The sequence below is a fragment of the Narcine bancroftii genome, chromosome 3, assembly GCF_036971445.1.
Source record: "Narcine bancroftii isolate sNarBan1 chromosome 3, sNarBan1.hap1, whole genome shotgun sequence".
NCBI classification, from domain to species: Eukaryota; Metazoa; Chordata; class Chondrichthyes; order Torpediniformes; family Narcinidae; genus Narcine; species Narcine bancroftii.
Window position 1 is genome coordinate 277,544,303 of NC_091471.1, and position 18,067 is coordinate 277,562,369.

General features: G+C 40.4%; 1 protein-coding gene across 6 annotated transcripts in view; it reads left to right on the forward strand.

The window, feature by feature from the left end:
• Window positions 1-18,067, forward strand: part of LOC138758824 (hexosaminidase D-like) — a 124,085-nt gene extending 106,018 nt beyond the window's left edge. For all 6 annotated transcript variants that reach the window (XM_069928237.1, XM_069928238.1, XM_069928239.1 and 3 more), the window contains 4 exons: window positions 2,404-2,482; window positions 13,518-13,619; window positions 16,697-16,783; window positions 17,866-18,067. In XM_069928237.1, coding sequence (XP_069784338.1) covers window positions 2,404-2,482; window positions 13,518-13,619; window positions 16,697-16,783; window positions 17,866-18,046 — 449 coding nt within the window. In that variant the 3' untranslated portion in view covers window positions 18,047-18,067. The remainder of the gene's footprint in view (window positions 1-2,403; window positions 2,483-13,517; window positions 13,620-16,696; window positions 16,784-17,865) is intronic.

Here is an 18,067-nt window from a genome sequence, read left to right on the forward strand (position 1 = left end):
TCTTAGAACAGCCAACTGCATTCAGACAGACTGCGGCACCAGACCTAATCTTCGAGTCTGTTCATCTGTTGTTTTCCAAAGCAATAATCCTTTACTCCACAGCATGTCCAATGAACTCCTACTTGTAAAGTCTCTATAGGCATTCTTCAAAGTTTGTGCCAAGGCACTCAGAGCCTGGACTGTCTGGCTTGAACAGACCTCTGGCATTTTAAAATGAGATCTGTTTCGGAGAGTTTGTATGTGACCTACACTGATAAAGCCTGCCACAATTTTTCTTCTATAAAACATAACTATATACAATATAAAACATAACATAATCTGTCACACTCTGCAGACTTCCTTGTTTCATTCCTGGTAGATCTATAACCATATAACAATTATAGTATGGAGACAGGCCATTTCGGCCCTTCTAGTCCACACCACACTAAGTACTCTCATCTAGTCCCACCTACTTGCACTCTGCCATAATCCTCCATTCCCCTCCCATCCAATACGTATCCAATTTTTCCTTAAATGACAAAATTGACCCTGCCGCCTCTACTTCTCCTGGAAACTCATTCTATACAGCCACCACTCTCTGAGTGAAGAAGATCCCCCTCATGTTACTTCTAAACTTTTGCCCCTTAACTCATGACGTCTTGTTTCAATCTCTCCTACTCTCAATGGAAAAAGCCTATCCATATCAACTCTATCCCTCTTATAATCTTAAATACCTCTATCAAATTCCCTCTCAACCTTCTATGCTCCAAAGAATAAAGACCTAATTTGCTCAGTCTTTCTTTGTAATCTAGATGCTGAAACCCAGGTGACATTTTTGTAAATCTTGTAGTATAATTGGATTTTGAGAAGGAGCCACATAAAAGATGAGAATGCATGGGGTTGGGGGCTTATCTTGATGGAGAACAAACTAACAGAATTAGGTAACTGATGACGTGCCCCAGTGAATGGTGCTGGGGCCTTCATTATTTATACCATGTGACTTGGATGAAGGGACTGAGTGCACTGCTGTCAGATCTGGTGCTGATGTACAGATAGGTGCATTAGTAAGGGGGTGAGGAGACACAAAGTGCCTGCAAAGGGAAATGGAGAGGTTTGGTGAGTGAGCAACTTTGGAAGGAAGAATGCAAAAGCAAATCATTATTCAAGTAGAGACTACAAAATATTGCAGAACAATGCAAGAACACAAAACAGTACAGTATGTAATTAGTAAAGCTGGTGAGATGTTGGTCATTATTGTAAGGGGCATGCAGTTCAAACCTGGAGAATATTCAATGTACTTTTACAGGTTGTTGGTGACAAAATGTCTGGAGGACTGTGTGCAGATTTGGTCCTTTAAAGAATGATGTGGGAGTGTAGAGAGGGTCACGAGGTTGACTCCTGGGATGAAGGAAGCTAAACAGGATAACCCATTGCTCATGAAGTTCAGACATTGAAACGCATTAGATTCTCAGGAAGGTTGACAGAGTGGATGTTGAGGGGATGTTTACATTGGGAGTATCTAGAGTTAAGGGAATAGATTCAAAACTGCGGGCTGCTTTGTTTTAGACAGAGATTTCTCCAAGGGTCATGATTCTCTGAAATTTTCTACTTCTCAGGAGATGTGGAGAGTATTGAATCTGGAGAATTCTCTGCCCAAGGAAGCAGTAGAGCGCAGCTGATTAAATATATTTAAGACTGGGTTAGATAGATTTTTGCACAGTATCAAGGGGATAAAGGAGGTAGGTCACATCGGGCATGACCTTACTGTATGGCAGAGCAGGCTTGTGCAGTTTTGGAATATTAAGAGGTGATATTGAAGACTCTGGAGGCAGCTAGTAAGTAGCTAAATTAAAAACAGAAAATGCTGGATATATTCAGCAAGTCAGACAGAAACAACTGTGGAGAGAGAAACAGAGCTAATGTTTCAGATCGACTTTTCATCAGCTTGCAATATTAATCCTGTTCTCTCCCCCTCCACGGACACTGCCCAACTCTCAAAGCAATTCCAGCACTGTTGATCAGGTACTGGAATTGGCTTCATGTGTTACCATTTAGGAGTGGAAGGAAGAGTAATTTCTTACACAACTAGTAATTCACTATTCCAGATGGCGTATGTTACTCACCCATTCTTATGTTCTGGACTGAGACTGAAAATAACAGATTTTGAACTCAGCGGAATCAAAATGTACAGAGACAAGCTACAGGATCAGTAATGATCTTATCATGTGGTTGTAGTTCAAGGACCCTGCTCCTAATGGTCTTGGATGTAGCACAGAATGGATACAGAGTTACATTTTCTTCAGTTGTCCCACCAAAGATATCCAGTGGATTCAAAAGAGGGCAAAATATCTCCCCCTCTCTCTCTCCACTTGAATACAATGTGACTTACCTTCTTTGAATTCTTTTGTTCGTTCATTTCCTCAGGATCTTTTACAAATGAGACAAAAGCCAAGGCCGAGGAGATTTTGGGATTTAAAGATATCGACCTGGAAGACAACTTCAGGTAAATCATCTTTTTGTTTTTTTTTAAAAGGGGAGGCTTTCTGTGGTAACACCTGAGGCAACTGCACAGCCACTGGAATCACAGTGGACATGACAAAATAACCACACAAGGCGTATCCAGAGTGAATCAAACTGATTTACTCTTCATCATCTGCGCAACCTTTTAGAAGCCAGAATCATGCGCTCGACACGCACTGATGTCATCACGCCCTGGCATCACGTGGCCGGTTCGGGAGTTGTAGTGACACCATAGCACTGCTACAATCGGTGACCCCGACGAGTCCAAAACTGTCGTCGTGACCAGGGTCTTCTGCTTTCCAACACTGATGTTACCTCATCCACTTCCAAATTCCTTGATACCAACTACAGGAGTGACCTACCATCCACCCAACAAACTCCCCCAAGATGTCCAGAACTATGTAAAAACACAAAATGCTGAAGGAGCTCAACAGGTCACAGTGTCCAATGAAGATAAAGAAAAATAACCAACATTTCAGGCCTGAGCCCTTCATCAAAAAATGAGTAAAAGACAGGCGGGAGGGGGACGAGGAGCACAGGCCAACATGCAAAAGGTGATAATTGGACGTGGATAGGAAGAGAGGAGTGGAAAGGTGGGAATTGATGGGGGAAGGGGAGTGGATCTGTGAATGTAAAGGAAATGAAACAGAGTGAAAAAAGGGGGGTGTGAGACACACGGACAGAGCTAGAGGAAAGGAGAAATAGGAGAAAGGAGAAATAGGGAGTGGGAAAGACTACTAAGTGATCCCACCACAAAATACATCCTCCCCTCTCTGCCTTCCACAGGGACCGCTCCTTCCATGACTCCCTCATCAATGCCTCCCTCCCCACCAATCACCCTCCTTGGCACCAACCCATGACAGCAGGAAAATGTGCCAACACCTCCTCCCTCACCACCACTCCAGGCTCAAAACAGCCCTTCCAAGCGAAGCAAAACTTCACGAGAACCTGCAGGGTCATCTACTGCATCTGGTGCTCCCCTTGTGGTCTCCTCTACATCAGAGAGTCTTGACATAGACGGGGGAGGGGGGGGGGAATTGCTTCACCAAGCACTTATTGCAATATTGGGGATTTGCTAGTGGCAACACATTTCAATACACCTCCCCATCTTTGTCCATGGTCTCATGCACTGCTAAACTGAGACCACACGCAAATTGAAGGAACACCTCATATTCTGTCTGGGCTCCCTTCAACTGGATGGCATTAACATTGCCTTCTCCAGTTTGCCCCATCCTCCTGTGTCTCTTTCCCTATCCTGGTGTCTCCTTTCCTGTAGTTCTCTCTCTCTCCCCTTCTCTGTGCCTCCCTTTCCCTCTGTTTCCTTTCCTCCAGCTCTATATTCACAGAGCCACCCCCTCACAGGCCTGTTATTGCTAATTATCATTTTTGCTTGTTGGCCTGTGCTCCACGCCCACCCCCACCCCACCCCCAACCTTTTTATGCAAGCACCTGCCTGCCTTTTCCTCAAACATTGTTTAAAAATCTTTACCTAAAATGGACGCTGCAAGCCCCACTGAGTTCCTGCAAGCCCTGCTGAGTTCCTCCAGCATTTCTGTGCCTTTACTGCAATTACATCATCTGCAAACGTTGGTGTTTCACTCCACACCCTATGAGACTTTCTCATCTGTCTTATCTATTCTTGTCAATTTTTATTGTCAGTTCACATTTTAACACACATTCAGTATTCATAATCACTCTCATCTAATCATTGCCATCTATGCAAACATTTCAGCCTTTACTAGTGGCAGGCTCCAGTTCTAACCCTTTATCCCAAATTAAGACCCACTCTTACACACTACAGTATCAGGGGACAAGTCTCCAAGTATCATTTCATTATACTATGAAACTCCCGTGTGCTCTGGACTGTTCGATTTTCAAAAGCTCAGGCAATCATTTTGCTTGTTCCTAACTTCCCTTGTGCACAAACCAGATCCTCAATTATAAAGTATTGTGCAATATTTTATGAGGTTACAAGTGTCATAAATGTTCAGGGTTTTTTTTCTTTGTAAGTGCTGAGGCTCTACCACTGAGGTGACGTTTTGACATTCTTGAGATGTGAGAACAAGCTCCATATAGACAGCACCCAGGAAACTGACCCAGTCATAAGAAAAAAGTGCAAACTCCACACTGACAGCAGCTGGGCGAAGCTGACCCTGTTACAATGAGGATGTGCAAACTCCACACAGACACCACACAGGGAAACCAGCTTTGTTAGAAGGAGAATGTGCAAATTCCACATTGGGAAATTGACCCAGTCATAAGGAGAACATGAAAAACTCCACACAGACAGTGTATGGAGAAACCAACCCAGTCACAAGGAGAATGTGCAAACACCACACAGAGAAACTGTCCCAATTACAAGGAGAATGTGTAAACTCTACACAGATTTGAAGTCAGAATTGAATCTGGGTTGGGAGACGGGGGGTGCGTGGCGTGATGCATAGGGAGAAGACATGGAAAAATACCCCTCCTGGCAGAACTTTTAAAAACTCGTATAAAAGTTTTAAAGTTATTTTAAAAATTGCAGATTGTACTATTGAACTACTTAACTAGCAATAATGAGGAAAACTAAAACTCAGATTATTATAAAAATCAGCTATTAAACCAGCTACAATAATGGAGGAATCTCGGCCTACCTCATCAACGCAGCCTGCTGACTTGATTTCCTCTCAACCCAGACCGCAACACCAGTCCAGCGGTAAGGTGTACTCAACACCAGCGCCGACTTTGCTTTTGGTCATGCAAGATGGCGCCGGTGTGCAGCATCGAACCACTCTCGACCAGGAAGATCATGTGCGAAAGTTTGCGGATGCGAACAGCATCCGAAAAGGCCCAGGCTGCAGGGGGACCCGATCTCAACTGACCCTGTGAACCTGGGCTGGTGGGGGTGCGGGGGGAGGGGGGGTTGTCCGCACCCGTAGTCGGGCTGAAGTAGCCGTTTTTTTGACGGAGGAAGAATAGGACACCATTGGAGTGGAGGAGGAAGACGACCAATATTTGACTGAAGAAGAAGCAGTTACACTTCAGGGTCAGCCCATGGTGAGGCAGACTTCTAAGTTTAAGTCTAGTCCTCGCTAGTCAGATTTGCCTTCATCTGCTGATTTGTCTTTGCAAATAAGTCAAGGATTTTCTATTATGAAGGATCAATTTGCTGAGATGAAAGGGAAAATAACAATTAAAAAGGATGTGGCAAACTGAAAGCTGTGGAGAAGGTTCATGACAAGTTTAAAAAGATTGAAGAAGAATTTATTAACTGTAAGGATAATGTTGACTTTTATAAGAAGTTGGGACAGATGGAAGATTCATTCACTGGTTGGGAAATTCAGAAGACTGATTTGTTGAAGAAGGTTGATGCTTTGGAGAATCAAAGTCGGAGGAATAATATTAAGATAGTTGGCCTTCCGGAAGATTTTGAAGCTCCAGACCCAGTCCAGTTTTTTCAAAAGTGGATCCCCAAAGTTTTGGGAATAATGCATTTTCCAAATAGTCTGGAGTTGGACAGGGCTCATCAGGCAATACAAAGGAAGCCGTTTCCTGGCCAAGCTCCATGGTCCATTCTGATTCGTTGCCCACATTATCAGATAGAGAACTGATTTTGAGATTTGCAGTACAGAATGCGAGAAATAATCAGGGGCCTTTGCTTGTTAAAAATAACAGGGTGTTTTTTTATGCCGATTTGATTAGAAGTCATAAAGAATTTAATTCAGCTTTTCGTTACCCTGCTGTGTTAAGTTTTTTTATGGACATTATCAGTCTCAATTTTTCTCTAATGATGCTGAAGCTTTGGATTTTGCTAATTCTTTACTCAATAATAAGCACGGTCAAAATCCAAATAAATTTCCTCAGCAGCTTGTTGTTATTCCAAAGAGGAAGAATGGTAAATGAGAGATGGAATCTCAGCAGATGATTGAGATTGGTATTGATGATGATCAAGTTAATTGTGACTTAGAAAAGGTGTTCCATACTTGAGATGATTTTCTGTATTATTTTTGATGGTTATGTTTGGGGGGATGGGTGGTGGTCCAAAGTCATCGGTCACTTTGTGGCATTTGTCACTCCCATGTAATTGAGTTAGGTAACATCATTGGGTATTGCTTTTTTTTGGTGTTGGTTTTTTTTCTTTAATGGGGTTTCTTTTTTCTTCTTTTCTTTTTTGGGGACGACCTTGAGTTTTTTGGCGTATTGATGTCGTGGGGAGGTATATACTGGTGGGATGATTCTTCTTTTCTTTCTTTGGCTTGGCTTCGCGGACGAAGATTTATGAATGGCTAATTTAAATTTTGCTACTTTTAATATTAATGGGTTGAATAACCTGATTAAGAGAAAGAGAGTATTGGCATATATTAAAAAATTGAAGGCTGATGTGGCTTTTTTGCAGGAAACTCATTTGACTGATAAAGAGCCTCAAAAATTAAAAAGAAATTGGGTTGGGCAGGTTATATCATCCTCCTTAAATTCTAAAGCAAGGGGGTTGCTATTTTGATTAATAAGAAACTATCTTTTAAATTGGTATCAGTTTTTGAAGCGGCTGGTAGGATTTTGATTGTTAATTGTACATTTTTTTCTGAATGTTGGACTTTAATAAATGTTTATGCTCCAAATACTGATGATGAACAATTTATGGTGGATGATTTTCTTAATTTGAATCAGGCTTATGATAAAATTATGGTAGGAGGTGATTTTAATTGTTGTTTAGATCCATTATTGGATAAATCTCCTAAATCAATAATTAAAACTAAGATGGCTAAACAGTTGATGGTTTTAATGAAGGAGATGAATTTAGTAGAAATATGGAGGAAATGGAATCCTAAGGAAAAAGATATTTAATTTTATTCATTTCCATATAACCATATAAAAATCTATAAGAGGCAGTGTCTCAAAGTAGCTCCTCTCCTCAGCCACCCAGGCCATGTCCTCTTAACATTGCCACCATCAGGAAGGAGTTACAGGAGCCTGAAGACAAACGCCCAGTGGCACAAAGACAGCTTCTTCCCATATAATAACCATATAACCACTTACAGCACAGAACAGGCCAGTTCGGCCCTACTAGTCCATGCCGTAACAAATTCCCACCCTCCTAGTCCCACTGACCAGTACCCGGTCCATACCCCTCCAGTCCTCTCCTCTCCATGTAACTATCCAGTCTATCCTTAAATGTAACCAATGATCCCGCCTCAACTACGTCTGGCGGAAGCTCATTCCACATCCCTACCACCCTTTGCGTAAAGAAATTTCCCCTCATGTTCCCCTTATAATTTTCCCCCTTCAATCTTAAACCATACCCTCTAGTTTGAATCTCTCCCACTCTTAATTGAAAAAGCCTATCCACATTTACTCTGTCTGTCCCTTTTAAAATCTTAAGCACCTCTATCAAATCCCCCCTCAATCTTCTACGCTCCAGAGAAAAAAGCCCTAGTCTGCACAACCTTTCCCTGTAACTCAAACCTTGAAATCCTGTCAACATTCTCGTGAACCTTCTCTGCACTCTTTCTATTTTGTTTATATCTTTCCTATAATTTGGTGACCAAAACTGTACGCAGTACTCCAAATTTGGCCTCACCAATGCCTTGTACAATTTCATCATAACCTCCCTACTCTTGAATTCAATACTCCGATTTATGAAGGCCAACATTCCAAATGCCTTCTTCACCACACCATCTACCTGAGTATCAGCCTTGAGGGTACTATTTACCACAACTCCTAAATCCCTTTGTTGCTCTGCACATCTCAATAGCCTACCATTTAATGCATATGACCTATTTAGATTTGCCTTTCCAAAATGTAACACCTCACACTTATCTGTATTAAATTTCATCAGCCATTTCTCAGCCCACTCCTCCAGCCTTCCTAAATCACCTTTTAATCTACGGTAATCTTCCTCACTGTCCACAACACCACCAATCTTTGTATCGTCCGCAAACTTGCTTATCCAATTCTCCACCCCTGCTTCCAGATCATTAATATATATATTTCGTCATGATTCCTTCTCTAGAATAAATTTGTGTTTAATATCGGCACAGTTACAAGGCCAAATTTCTGAAGTGGTATACAAACCAAGAATTCTGTCTGATCATTCTTTCTTGTTGATACTTATACCACTTCAGAGAGGGAGGAGAATGTTTATTGTTGGCTTTTTAATTCTTTTTCATTGAAAGATCCAGAATTTTGAAATTTTATACGAGACCAAATTCAGAGTTTTTGGAAAATAAATGTAAGTTGACTCTAAATTTGTTTTGTGGGATGCTTTGAAAGCCTATTTATGAGGACAAATCATTAGTTATATGGTTAAAGTTAAGAAACAACAAATAGCTAAGTTGGAGAAGGAGATAGAGATGTTGGAGAAAGATTTACATGTCTCAACTGAAGACAAAAAAATATGATTAGCCAATTTGAAATTACAGTATAATTCATTACAAATGTACAAATTTGAAAGGCTTTTATAGAGGACTAGGCAGCAGTACTATGAGTTAGGGAAGAGAGCCCATAAAGTGTTAGCATGGCAGTTAAAAATGGAACAAGTGTCAAGAACAATAAATGCTATTAGGCATCATTCAAGAATTATGTATAAACCTCAAAGAGATTAATAATGAGTTCTGTATGTTCTATGAGAAATTGTATATGTCTGAGGTAGTGCAAGATGAGATTAATATTGAAGAATTTTTATCTGGTTTATCTTTACCTTATTTGAATGATAAGGATGTTAAGGAATTGGCTGCTTGTTTTACTGTTAAAGAATTAATAGATGCACTTTGATCTATGTCGAGTAGTAAATCTCCAGGTGATGATGGGTTTACTTCTGAATTTTATAAGGAATTTCAAGTTTTATTAGTTTCATTGTTGATGGAGATTTTAGATCAGGTGGGGAAAACTTTCCATACTCCTTCTAAAGCAATTATTACTGTTATTCTTAAGAAAGATAGAGATCCTTTGAAGGCGGGATCTTATAGACCTATTTCTTTGTTAAATGTGGATTATAAGATAGTAACCAACATTCTAGCTCATAGATTGGCTAAATGTTTACCTGATTTGGTTCATGTAGATAGGCAGGTTTTATTAAGAATCGTTTTTCAACGGACAATGTGGTAAAGTTGATTTACTTAACTAATATTTCTCAGCAGCAATCTGACCAACCGATGGTAAACTCTTTGGATACAGAAAAGGCCTTTGACAGAATTGAATGGAGTTTTTTGTTTAAGTTTTTGGAAAAGTTTAATTTTGGGCCTCTTTTTACTGGATGGATTAAGGGTTTGTATAAAAATCCCACTGCAAGAGTGGTGACAATTCGATAGATGTCTTTACCTTTTATATTATCAAGATCAGGGGTGTCAAACTCAAATTCACGGAGGGCCAAAATTAAAAACTTGGACTAAGTCGAGGGCCGAACTAAATGTTTATTGAAATTTTTCAACAACATCTGCATGTTTTCTCTTCTTTCAACATATGTAATGGTAAACTTTAGGATATAACTTTAGGAGGATAATGTTACAGGTCAGGAGTAGGTAGCTCAAGTTCACCCTTTGCTTGACCTGAGGGAAACATATTTGGTCCCTGTGGAGATGTAGTCAGCATTCACAGGCTGTGTCCATCTTGGCCTGCATCAGGACTCAGCATTTCCTGCTCACTCCTCAGGCTCTAGGCCTCTATTCACCCTTGACCCACCATCCCTCTACCTGACCAGTCCTTTACCCAACCTCTACTCACCCCTCACTCCACTCGCTCTGCCTCTACCCACCCCATCCTATACACGCCCCTCTACTGCCTCTCCCCTCAACCTGTTCCTCCCTCTACCCATCTCTCGCCCTCTAATCACCCCTCCCCTACTCGCCCTGCCCCTCCCCTTTTACTTCCCTATCCACCCCTCCTTCTACTCATTCCTCCCTCTAACTGCCCCTCGCACCACCATAACTTCCCCTGCCCATTACTCCTCACCTACACCCTCTGCCCACCCCTGCTTACCCACCAACTCAGGCCCAGCGCGCTGTCGATCAGCCTTTGCGGACAGCCACCATCTCTCTCTTCACGTGGAGGGCCGAACCAGCAGTCCCTGGGGTCCGCGCGGGTGCAAGCGCTGAAGGCCGTGGTGACCGGGAGAAGTGTGCTCGCACTGTGGAAGGTCCGTCCGGTGCCAGTTGCGTGGGGCTCGCGCTGCCCGGGGGCCGTGCGCAGCCTGCCATGTCCGTCGCGCCGACAGGAAATCACAGTTGCTCGCCCATCCGCCGCACCGCTCGACAGGTGGGAGAAGTGACTGGTTGTGCGGGGAGCCTTCCAACTAGCTTGCCGGCTGATGACATTGACAGACTTCTCATGTTACAATTTCTCGTGTTACAATGGGGAAGGATGTGCAATGAAGGGGGAGGATGGTGGAGGTGACATTACCAAAAAACAGCATCGGCTCTCGCTGCAGGGCGGGCCACCTCTAATACATTTTTGAAATGATCTTGCGGGCTAAATATAATTATATTTGGCCCGCGGGCCAGAGTTTGACATGTGTGATCTAGATCAACCAGGCAAGGCTGCCCTTTGTGACCAGCTCTGTTTGCATTGGTCATTGAACCTTTGGCACAGATGATTAAAATATCAGATATAAAACCTTTCTTATGATATTAACGGTATTAAGGTAAATTCTGATGAATATAAGATAAATGATAAATTTAGCACATCCTTTGCAATCTTTGGAGAGTTTACATAAACATTTGGAATAGTATGGAGTGTTATCTGGTTATAAAATAAATTGGGAGAAGAGTGAAATTATGCCTTTAGCAGATATGGATTAGTCATCATGTAGACAGATTGTGAAGTTTAAATGGTCTGATCATATTAAATATTTGGGTATTATTATTGATAGACATTATAATCATTTTTTGCATTGAATTATTTACCCTTATTGACTAGGATTAAATGTGATTTACCTATAACATTGATAGGATGGGTGAATTGAATTAAAATGAATATCTTTCCCAAAATTCAACATTTGTTCTAATATATTCCATATATGATTCCCCATAATTTTTAAAAAAGATTTGAATACTTTGGTGAGAAAAAAAATTGTGGCAAGATAAAATGGCGAGAGTTTCATTACAGAAGTTAACCTTCCTAATTTTCAAAATTATTATGAATCGGCTCATTTAAAAATTATTGATAGGATGTTTCAAGTGGATAGCCTCTTGGTATGGGCTAATATTGAACTATCCCAGATTGGAGAAAAGAGGATGGATCAATTTATTTACTGATGGAATTTTCAGTTATTAAATAGTTATAATTACTGGTGTTGAAACAGTTGATTGAGTTATGGACTAATAAGAATGAAATTGTAGGTAATCAAGGTAAAATTTCAGCTAAAACGTCTTTGTTTCAAAATAATTTTTCATTTTATGGTTAAAAATCAATTGTTGAAGTTATGGGAACAAAAAGGAATTAAACTGGTAGAAGATTATTATGAGGTGGGTTATTTTATTTATTTTCAAAGAATGAAAAAGAAATATGAAATATCTTTGAGTACTCTTTTCTTATTATCAAGTTAAAGCTTTAGAATTAGATAATTTTGGACATACTTTGAGGCTTCCTAGAAGATCTAAATTTTAAATTTTACTTGTGGTAAGAAAGATTTTATATCTGATATGTATACCGTATTGCAGAATAAAATACCTAAACCAGATGTTGATAAAACTAGTGAAATGGGAAAAAGATTTGGAAATAGCTATTTCTCCAGATGATTGGATGTCGATATGTGAGGACAGTTTGACTAAAATTGTGAATGTAAGATATAGATTGGCTCATTATAATTTTATTCACCAATTATACTTGACTCAGGAGAAATTAAAGATATTTGAATATGTTACTTCTAATCTATGTTTTAGATGTCATAAGGAAGTGGGAACTTTTTTTGTTACATTGGTTTGGTTATGTGGGACAGTTAAACCTTTTTGGAATAGAATCAAAGAATTTTTGGAAGTTAAGTTTAAATTTAAAATTCCATTTGACCCTATGACATTTTTATTGGGTCATATTAAAGCATTGAGTTTGGAGTTAAAATTAGATAAATTTCTAATGGCTTTTATAAGGCTAGTTTTAGCCATAGCTAGGAAATGTCTTGCATTTACATAGAAGAATGAGACTAAATTGAATATTCAACGATGGCATGTGGAGATGAGATCATGTATTCCTTTAGAGAAAATAACATCTAATTTACAAAATAATTATCCTTTCTTCGTTAAAACTTGGAGTCCATATATGGATTGGAGTCCATATATGGATTGGATGTGATTAAATTATTAAAACTTTCTTTGCCATGCATTGGTGGTGTGGTCCCAAACTATGACACATAATTGTATGTCTTTTCTTTCTTATCTTTGGCTTGGCTTCGCGGACGAAGATTTATGGAGGGGGTAAAAGTCCACGTCAGCTGCAGGCTCGTTTGTGGCTGACAAGTCCGATGCGGGACAGGCAGACACGGTTGCAGCGGCTGCAGGGGAAAATTGGTTGGTTGGGGTTGGGTGTTGGGTTTTTCCTCCTTTGCCTTTTGTCAGTGAGGTGGGCTCTGCGGTATTGTTTCAGTAGATCACCTCTTTTCTCTATTTTCTTTCTTTTTTTTGTGGGGGGGGGTAGTTTAGAGGGGGTTTGAGTGTGGTGGGAGGGATAGGGATGGGGAGTGGGTGTTTTATGGGATAAAATATGTATTGGATTGTATTTTGAATGCATGATTTATTATTGCTTATAAATAACATTAATCTGTGTTGTTGCTGACTGTGTAGCACCTGCATGACAAATGACACTGAGAGTTGTGAATATCAATAGAAAGAGAAAGGGGAAAAGGAAAACATTAAACGAGGAAATGGAAATAATGTTGAGAAGATTTACAGAATTTCTGTGTGTCCTTGGTAACTGACCATTCCATTTAAACTAGGAAATTCATGAGCTGCATTTATGCTTTGCAAGATAAGTTGATTACTGCTTGTGGTGTGAATGCATTATTCCTCTCTCATTTTACTAATTCTTCTGTCTGCTCTTCTCAACTGTAGTGAAGGAAACGGAACATTTGCAGGGGTTGAAATTTATCATATGATTGATTGGATCTATCAAAATTTGGAATATGAAGTAACCGACATACTGGAAAATTACAGGTGAGACATAAGTTTCAATTAACCTGTTGCTATGGGAGAAGGCAGCTCAGCTTCTTGAGACTGGAGTTGTGCTAGCCCACCTCAGTCCTGTTCATTTACCTTGTCCTTTTGTCTTCCTTTGTCTCTGCCCCAAATTCTCCCAAACCATTGTGATTCAGTCAGCTTCAGCAGACCCATATGTTATTCTTATTCCATAAAAAGTCTGCCTCAGCGAGTTAATTCTGTGTTTATCAGGAATATCGTCCATCAGGAAAGAGGTGTAGGTGCCACAAGACTCACACCACCAGGTTCAGGAACAGCTGCTCCCCCTCCATCATCAGACTCCTCAACAACAAACTCAATCAGAGACTCATTTAAGGACTCACACTTGTGCACTTGATTGATTTTCTTTTTTCTCTCTGTATTGTAGTCATTTTGTTTACATTCGTTATCTGTTTACAGTTCTTTTTGTACAGTTTATTTTTTTGTGCTACCAATTAGTGGTAATTCTGCCTGGCCCACAGGAAAAGGAATCTCAGGGTTGTATGTGATGTCATGTATGTACTCTGACAATCAATCTGAAATCCTCCACACAGATCCTGCAAGTAGGCTTAATTTCCCAACTTATTTGCTGCACTTGAAATATCTATCTAATTTATTCATTAATATGGAGTCTCTTCAATTACTGATCATTTTTTTTAAATAGATTTCTCCTATTTTTCCATCTTAATCTTGTATTTATTTTCTTTGACTTTACCAGAAACATTTTCTTTCAACTCTATTTTGTGCTTTCATAATTTTAAACAATTACTTGGAAATGAAATAAATCCTAATCTCCTGGACAATCTGAGTGTAGCAAGATTTGTATTGATTCTGAAGACCAATGCTTGATTATATGGATGCTGAAGACCTGTGCTGAATTCCCACCATATTCCTTTCACTGGGAAAATTTAGTTATATTGAGGAATCAACCAACAAAATGGAGTTTGTCCATAGGCTCGCTTCCCCACAATGTTCACCTTGATGTCTTTCTAGCTCTGCACTCCCTGTCGATACCTCCAGCTAACAACATTGATTTGTGTTCTCTACTCTTTCTGCTCTCTTGTCTCTCTGCAGGTGTTCGTTTGATCTCTCTTTTCTGGTGCAGTCTTTAACCCTGTTGTTCTCAACCTTTATTTCACTCACAGACTTCTTTCAGTGTTCCTCTACTTACCTTCTTTTGCAAATAGTGGACTTTAGTAAGGTCTTTGACAAGATTCCACATGGGAGATCGAGAAGGTTCAGTCGCTTGGCATCCAAGATGAGGTAATGAATTGGATTAGACCTTGGTTTTACAGGAGAAGCCAGAAAGTACTAGTAGTAGAGGATTGCCTCTCTAACTTGAGGCCTGTGACTAGTGGTAGGCCTCAGGATCAGTGCTGGGTCCATTGTCACCTACATCAATGATCTGGATGATAATGTGGTAAATTGGATCAGCAAACTTGCAGCTGACACTAAGAGTTGGGTGTCGTGGACAGTGAGGGAAGCTTGCAAATTTTGCAGCAGGATTTGGAATGGCTGGAAAAATAGGCAGATAAAATAATCCTGGGATATATTATTCCCAGAGTTAGTCACTTTGCAACCATGTCTCTTTAATTACATTAGATTGTCTACTATTATTTTTGCTATTTATTAATTTATCTTGTTAAGAATGTTGCGTGAATTCTAATAAAGATCCTTCTGTTTTTGTCCTTTGCCATTTTGCTCTGATACATTTATTTAAACTCTGCCTTCCTGACAAGACTTTGATTTTACCAATGACACGATTTTTAAAAAGTTAGACACCCAGCACAGTAAAAGACCCTTCCAGCCCATGAGCTGTGCCTTGCGAATACACCAATTAAACTACAGCCTCTATACGTTGATGGAGGGTCGACACAGGAAGAATGTACAAACTCCTCGCAGGCAGCACCAGATTCAAACCCCAGCTGCTTGTGCTGCAGTAGCTTTGCGTTAACTTCTACGCTTCTCTGTGCCATCTTCTATTGTCTCATCTATTATATATTTCTCTTCATCAGAACTCTCTCCAGCTATTTAGTGTAAGATATTATCTACAGCACACATTATTTGGTTGGCTGGTACACTGATCCCAGATCACTTCAAGTGAAGTGCATCCTAACAGAACAGCTCCCTCTTCCCCAACACTGGTTCCAATGCCTCACAAATAGAAGCCCAAAACTTTGAGCCACACATTTGACTCTGATTCTTGGCTCTTACAACCTATGCTAGTGGCTCAAGTAGAAAGGCAAAGGTTGTTGCTTTGGTAGATTCTGTTTTTTAATTTGGATCCAAGTTGCTTTTATTTCTTGAGCAGAACATCTTTCTACCTTCTAACTATGGTGTTAGTTCCCACACATCCCAGAACTAAAGGAGGAGATCTTAACCCTCACACCAGGCAGGCAATGAAGCTCCAAGATATAGAGTGTGATATCTATTCCCTCTAACTATACGTTATTACAACCACAGCAATTTTCACTTCCTCAAATAAATGGCAAGATTACAGGAAGGATGTGGAAGCTTTGGAGAAGATGCAGAGGAGATTTAGCAGGATGTGGCCTTGGTTGGAGAATGTGCCTTATGAGGCAAGTTTATTAGAGTTAGCTCAGGTTTTTCTCTTTGGAGCAAATGATGGGAGATGACTTAATAGAGAGCTACAAGATAATGAGAGGGAAAGAGTGGACAGCCAATGCCTATTTTCCCAGGGCAACAGTACCAAATGTCAGAGGACATCTGTATAAGGTGAGGAAGGGAAGTTTAGGGGAGACATCAGGAGTAACTCTTTTACACAGAGTGTGAGTCCCTGGAATGCATAGCTGGGGATGGTGGTGGGGACTCTTGGAGGAGTGGTACATGGATCCAACAAAAATGGAGGGTTATGGTTGTGAGGTTGGGAAGGTTTAGATGGTTGAATACATTTACATGTTCCATATGACAATGTGTAAGCCACTTTGCTCTTGTCCACACACATTTATGGCATTGTAGTAATTAATTAGAGATTAAGAGGTTTCTATAAATAGTTGAATGTTACTTTTTATTTGTTTCTGTACTTCAAACAACAGAATCAAAGGGTGGTTCAGCCATTACCACAGGAAACATCGGTTTGCAAATCCTTGGAATATGGAACGATTTGGCAACAAAATAATCCAGTAAGTTCTCAACAACTCTTCATTTGAACCTGAATCAAAGGTTTCTAATACTCCAGGGCTGGCTTATAAAACCCTGAAATGTAAGCCCAAACTTCAGGCAAGATTTTAAAAAAATATTAGGATCTTTAAAAAAAATCAGAAATGGGACAAAAACCATCCAATCAGGCCTCTTCTCTTTTCTATTGGAAAATGAGGACATTAGGAGCTTGGATTTGTTGGATAGATAGTAGCAAGAGTTGGAGACAGGGTATGGATGCAGATAACAGCTGCAGTCACATATCCTGAAAATACAGGCAGCTCGTACAGTATGTGTTGGCCCATGACTGGGCAGTAAGATCTCTGTTAGCACTCAATTAGATAATAGTCTCATCTGTTAGCTTGGGATTCAGCACCACAGCCTGTGATAGCTGGGAATTGGAGTGTTCGGGTTATTAATATAGTCTACATTAGCTCTATATTGGACAGTACCAGGATACAAGTTTTATCTCATCCTGGTGATAAATGGTTTTCAACTTTTCTCTCCCAATGATGTTGCCTGCCCTACAGTCACTTGTGTTTCTAGTGTGCAAACTCTCTGCATTTTTTTGGAATTGGGCATCATGTCCTGAATTAGCTGGGCACTGAGTTGTAGAGGATGTGAACACAGGTTGGGACTGACTGCACAGTCTCCTGGGCCTTGGGATTAAGCAGAAAAGGATGTTGGTAAGGTCTACATTGGCTTAGGCTTGGAGATGAGGGGGAATTGCTTCTCCAAGTGAGTAGTGAATCTGTGGAATTCTGTGCCCAAGGAAGCTGTGGAGGCTGCCTCATTAAATGTAAATATGGCACAGATAGATTTTCACATGGTAGGGGGGATTAAGGGTATGGGGAAAGGGCGGGGAAATGGATCTTACTGAATGGCGGAGCAGGCTCCATGGGCCAGATGGTTGACTCCTGCCCTTATTTCTGATGTTGTTATGTCACAGGAGAATACAGCATGTTCTAATACATTGTGTTAGTTCAAAATTCTTTAAATCTATCTGCGATTGTGCTTGGGGGAGTATCACGCAGCATTATGCATTGTAACCTTTGAATTTGTTCAGGCTTCACACTCAGTGGGAGGAGTACTTGGGAAAGTTCCGTGAGCAAATGGAGAAGATTTATTTCCCTGATACGGTGGAAGAATGGGTGGAAGTCTACGTGAACCCTTACATGGATCCTCTGAGAGAAATTGTGAAAGATTACAAGGAAATTATCACACTAATGGCTGCACCTAAACAATAAACAGAAAGTCTGTGAGAAAAA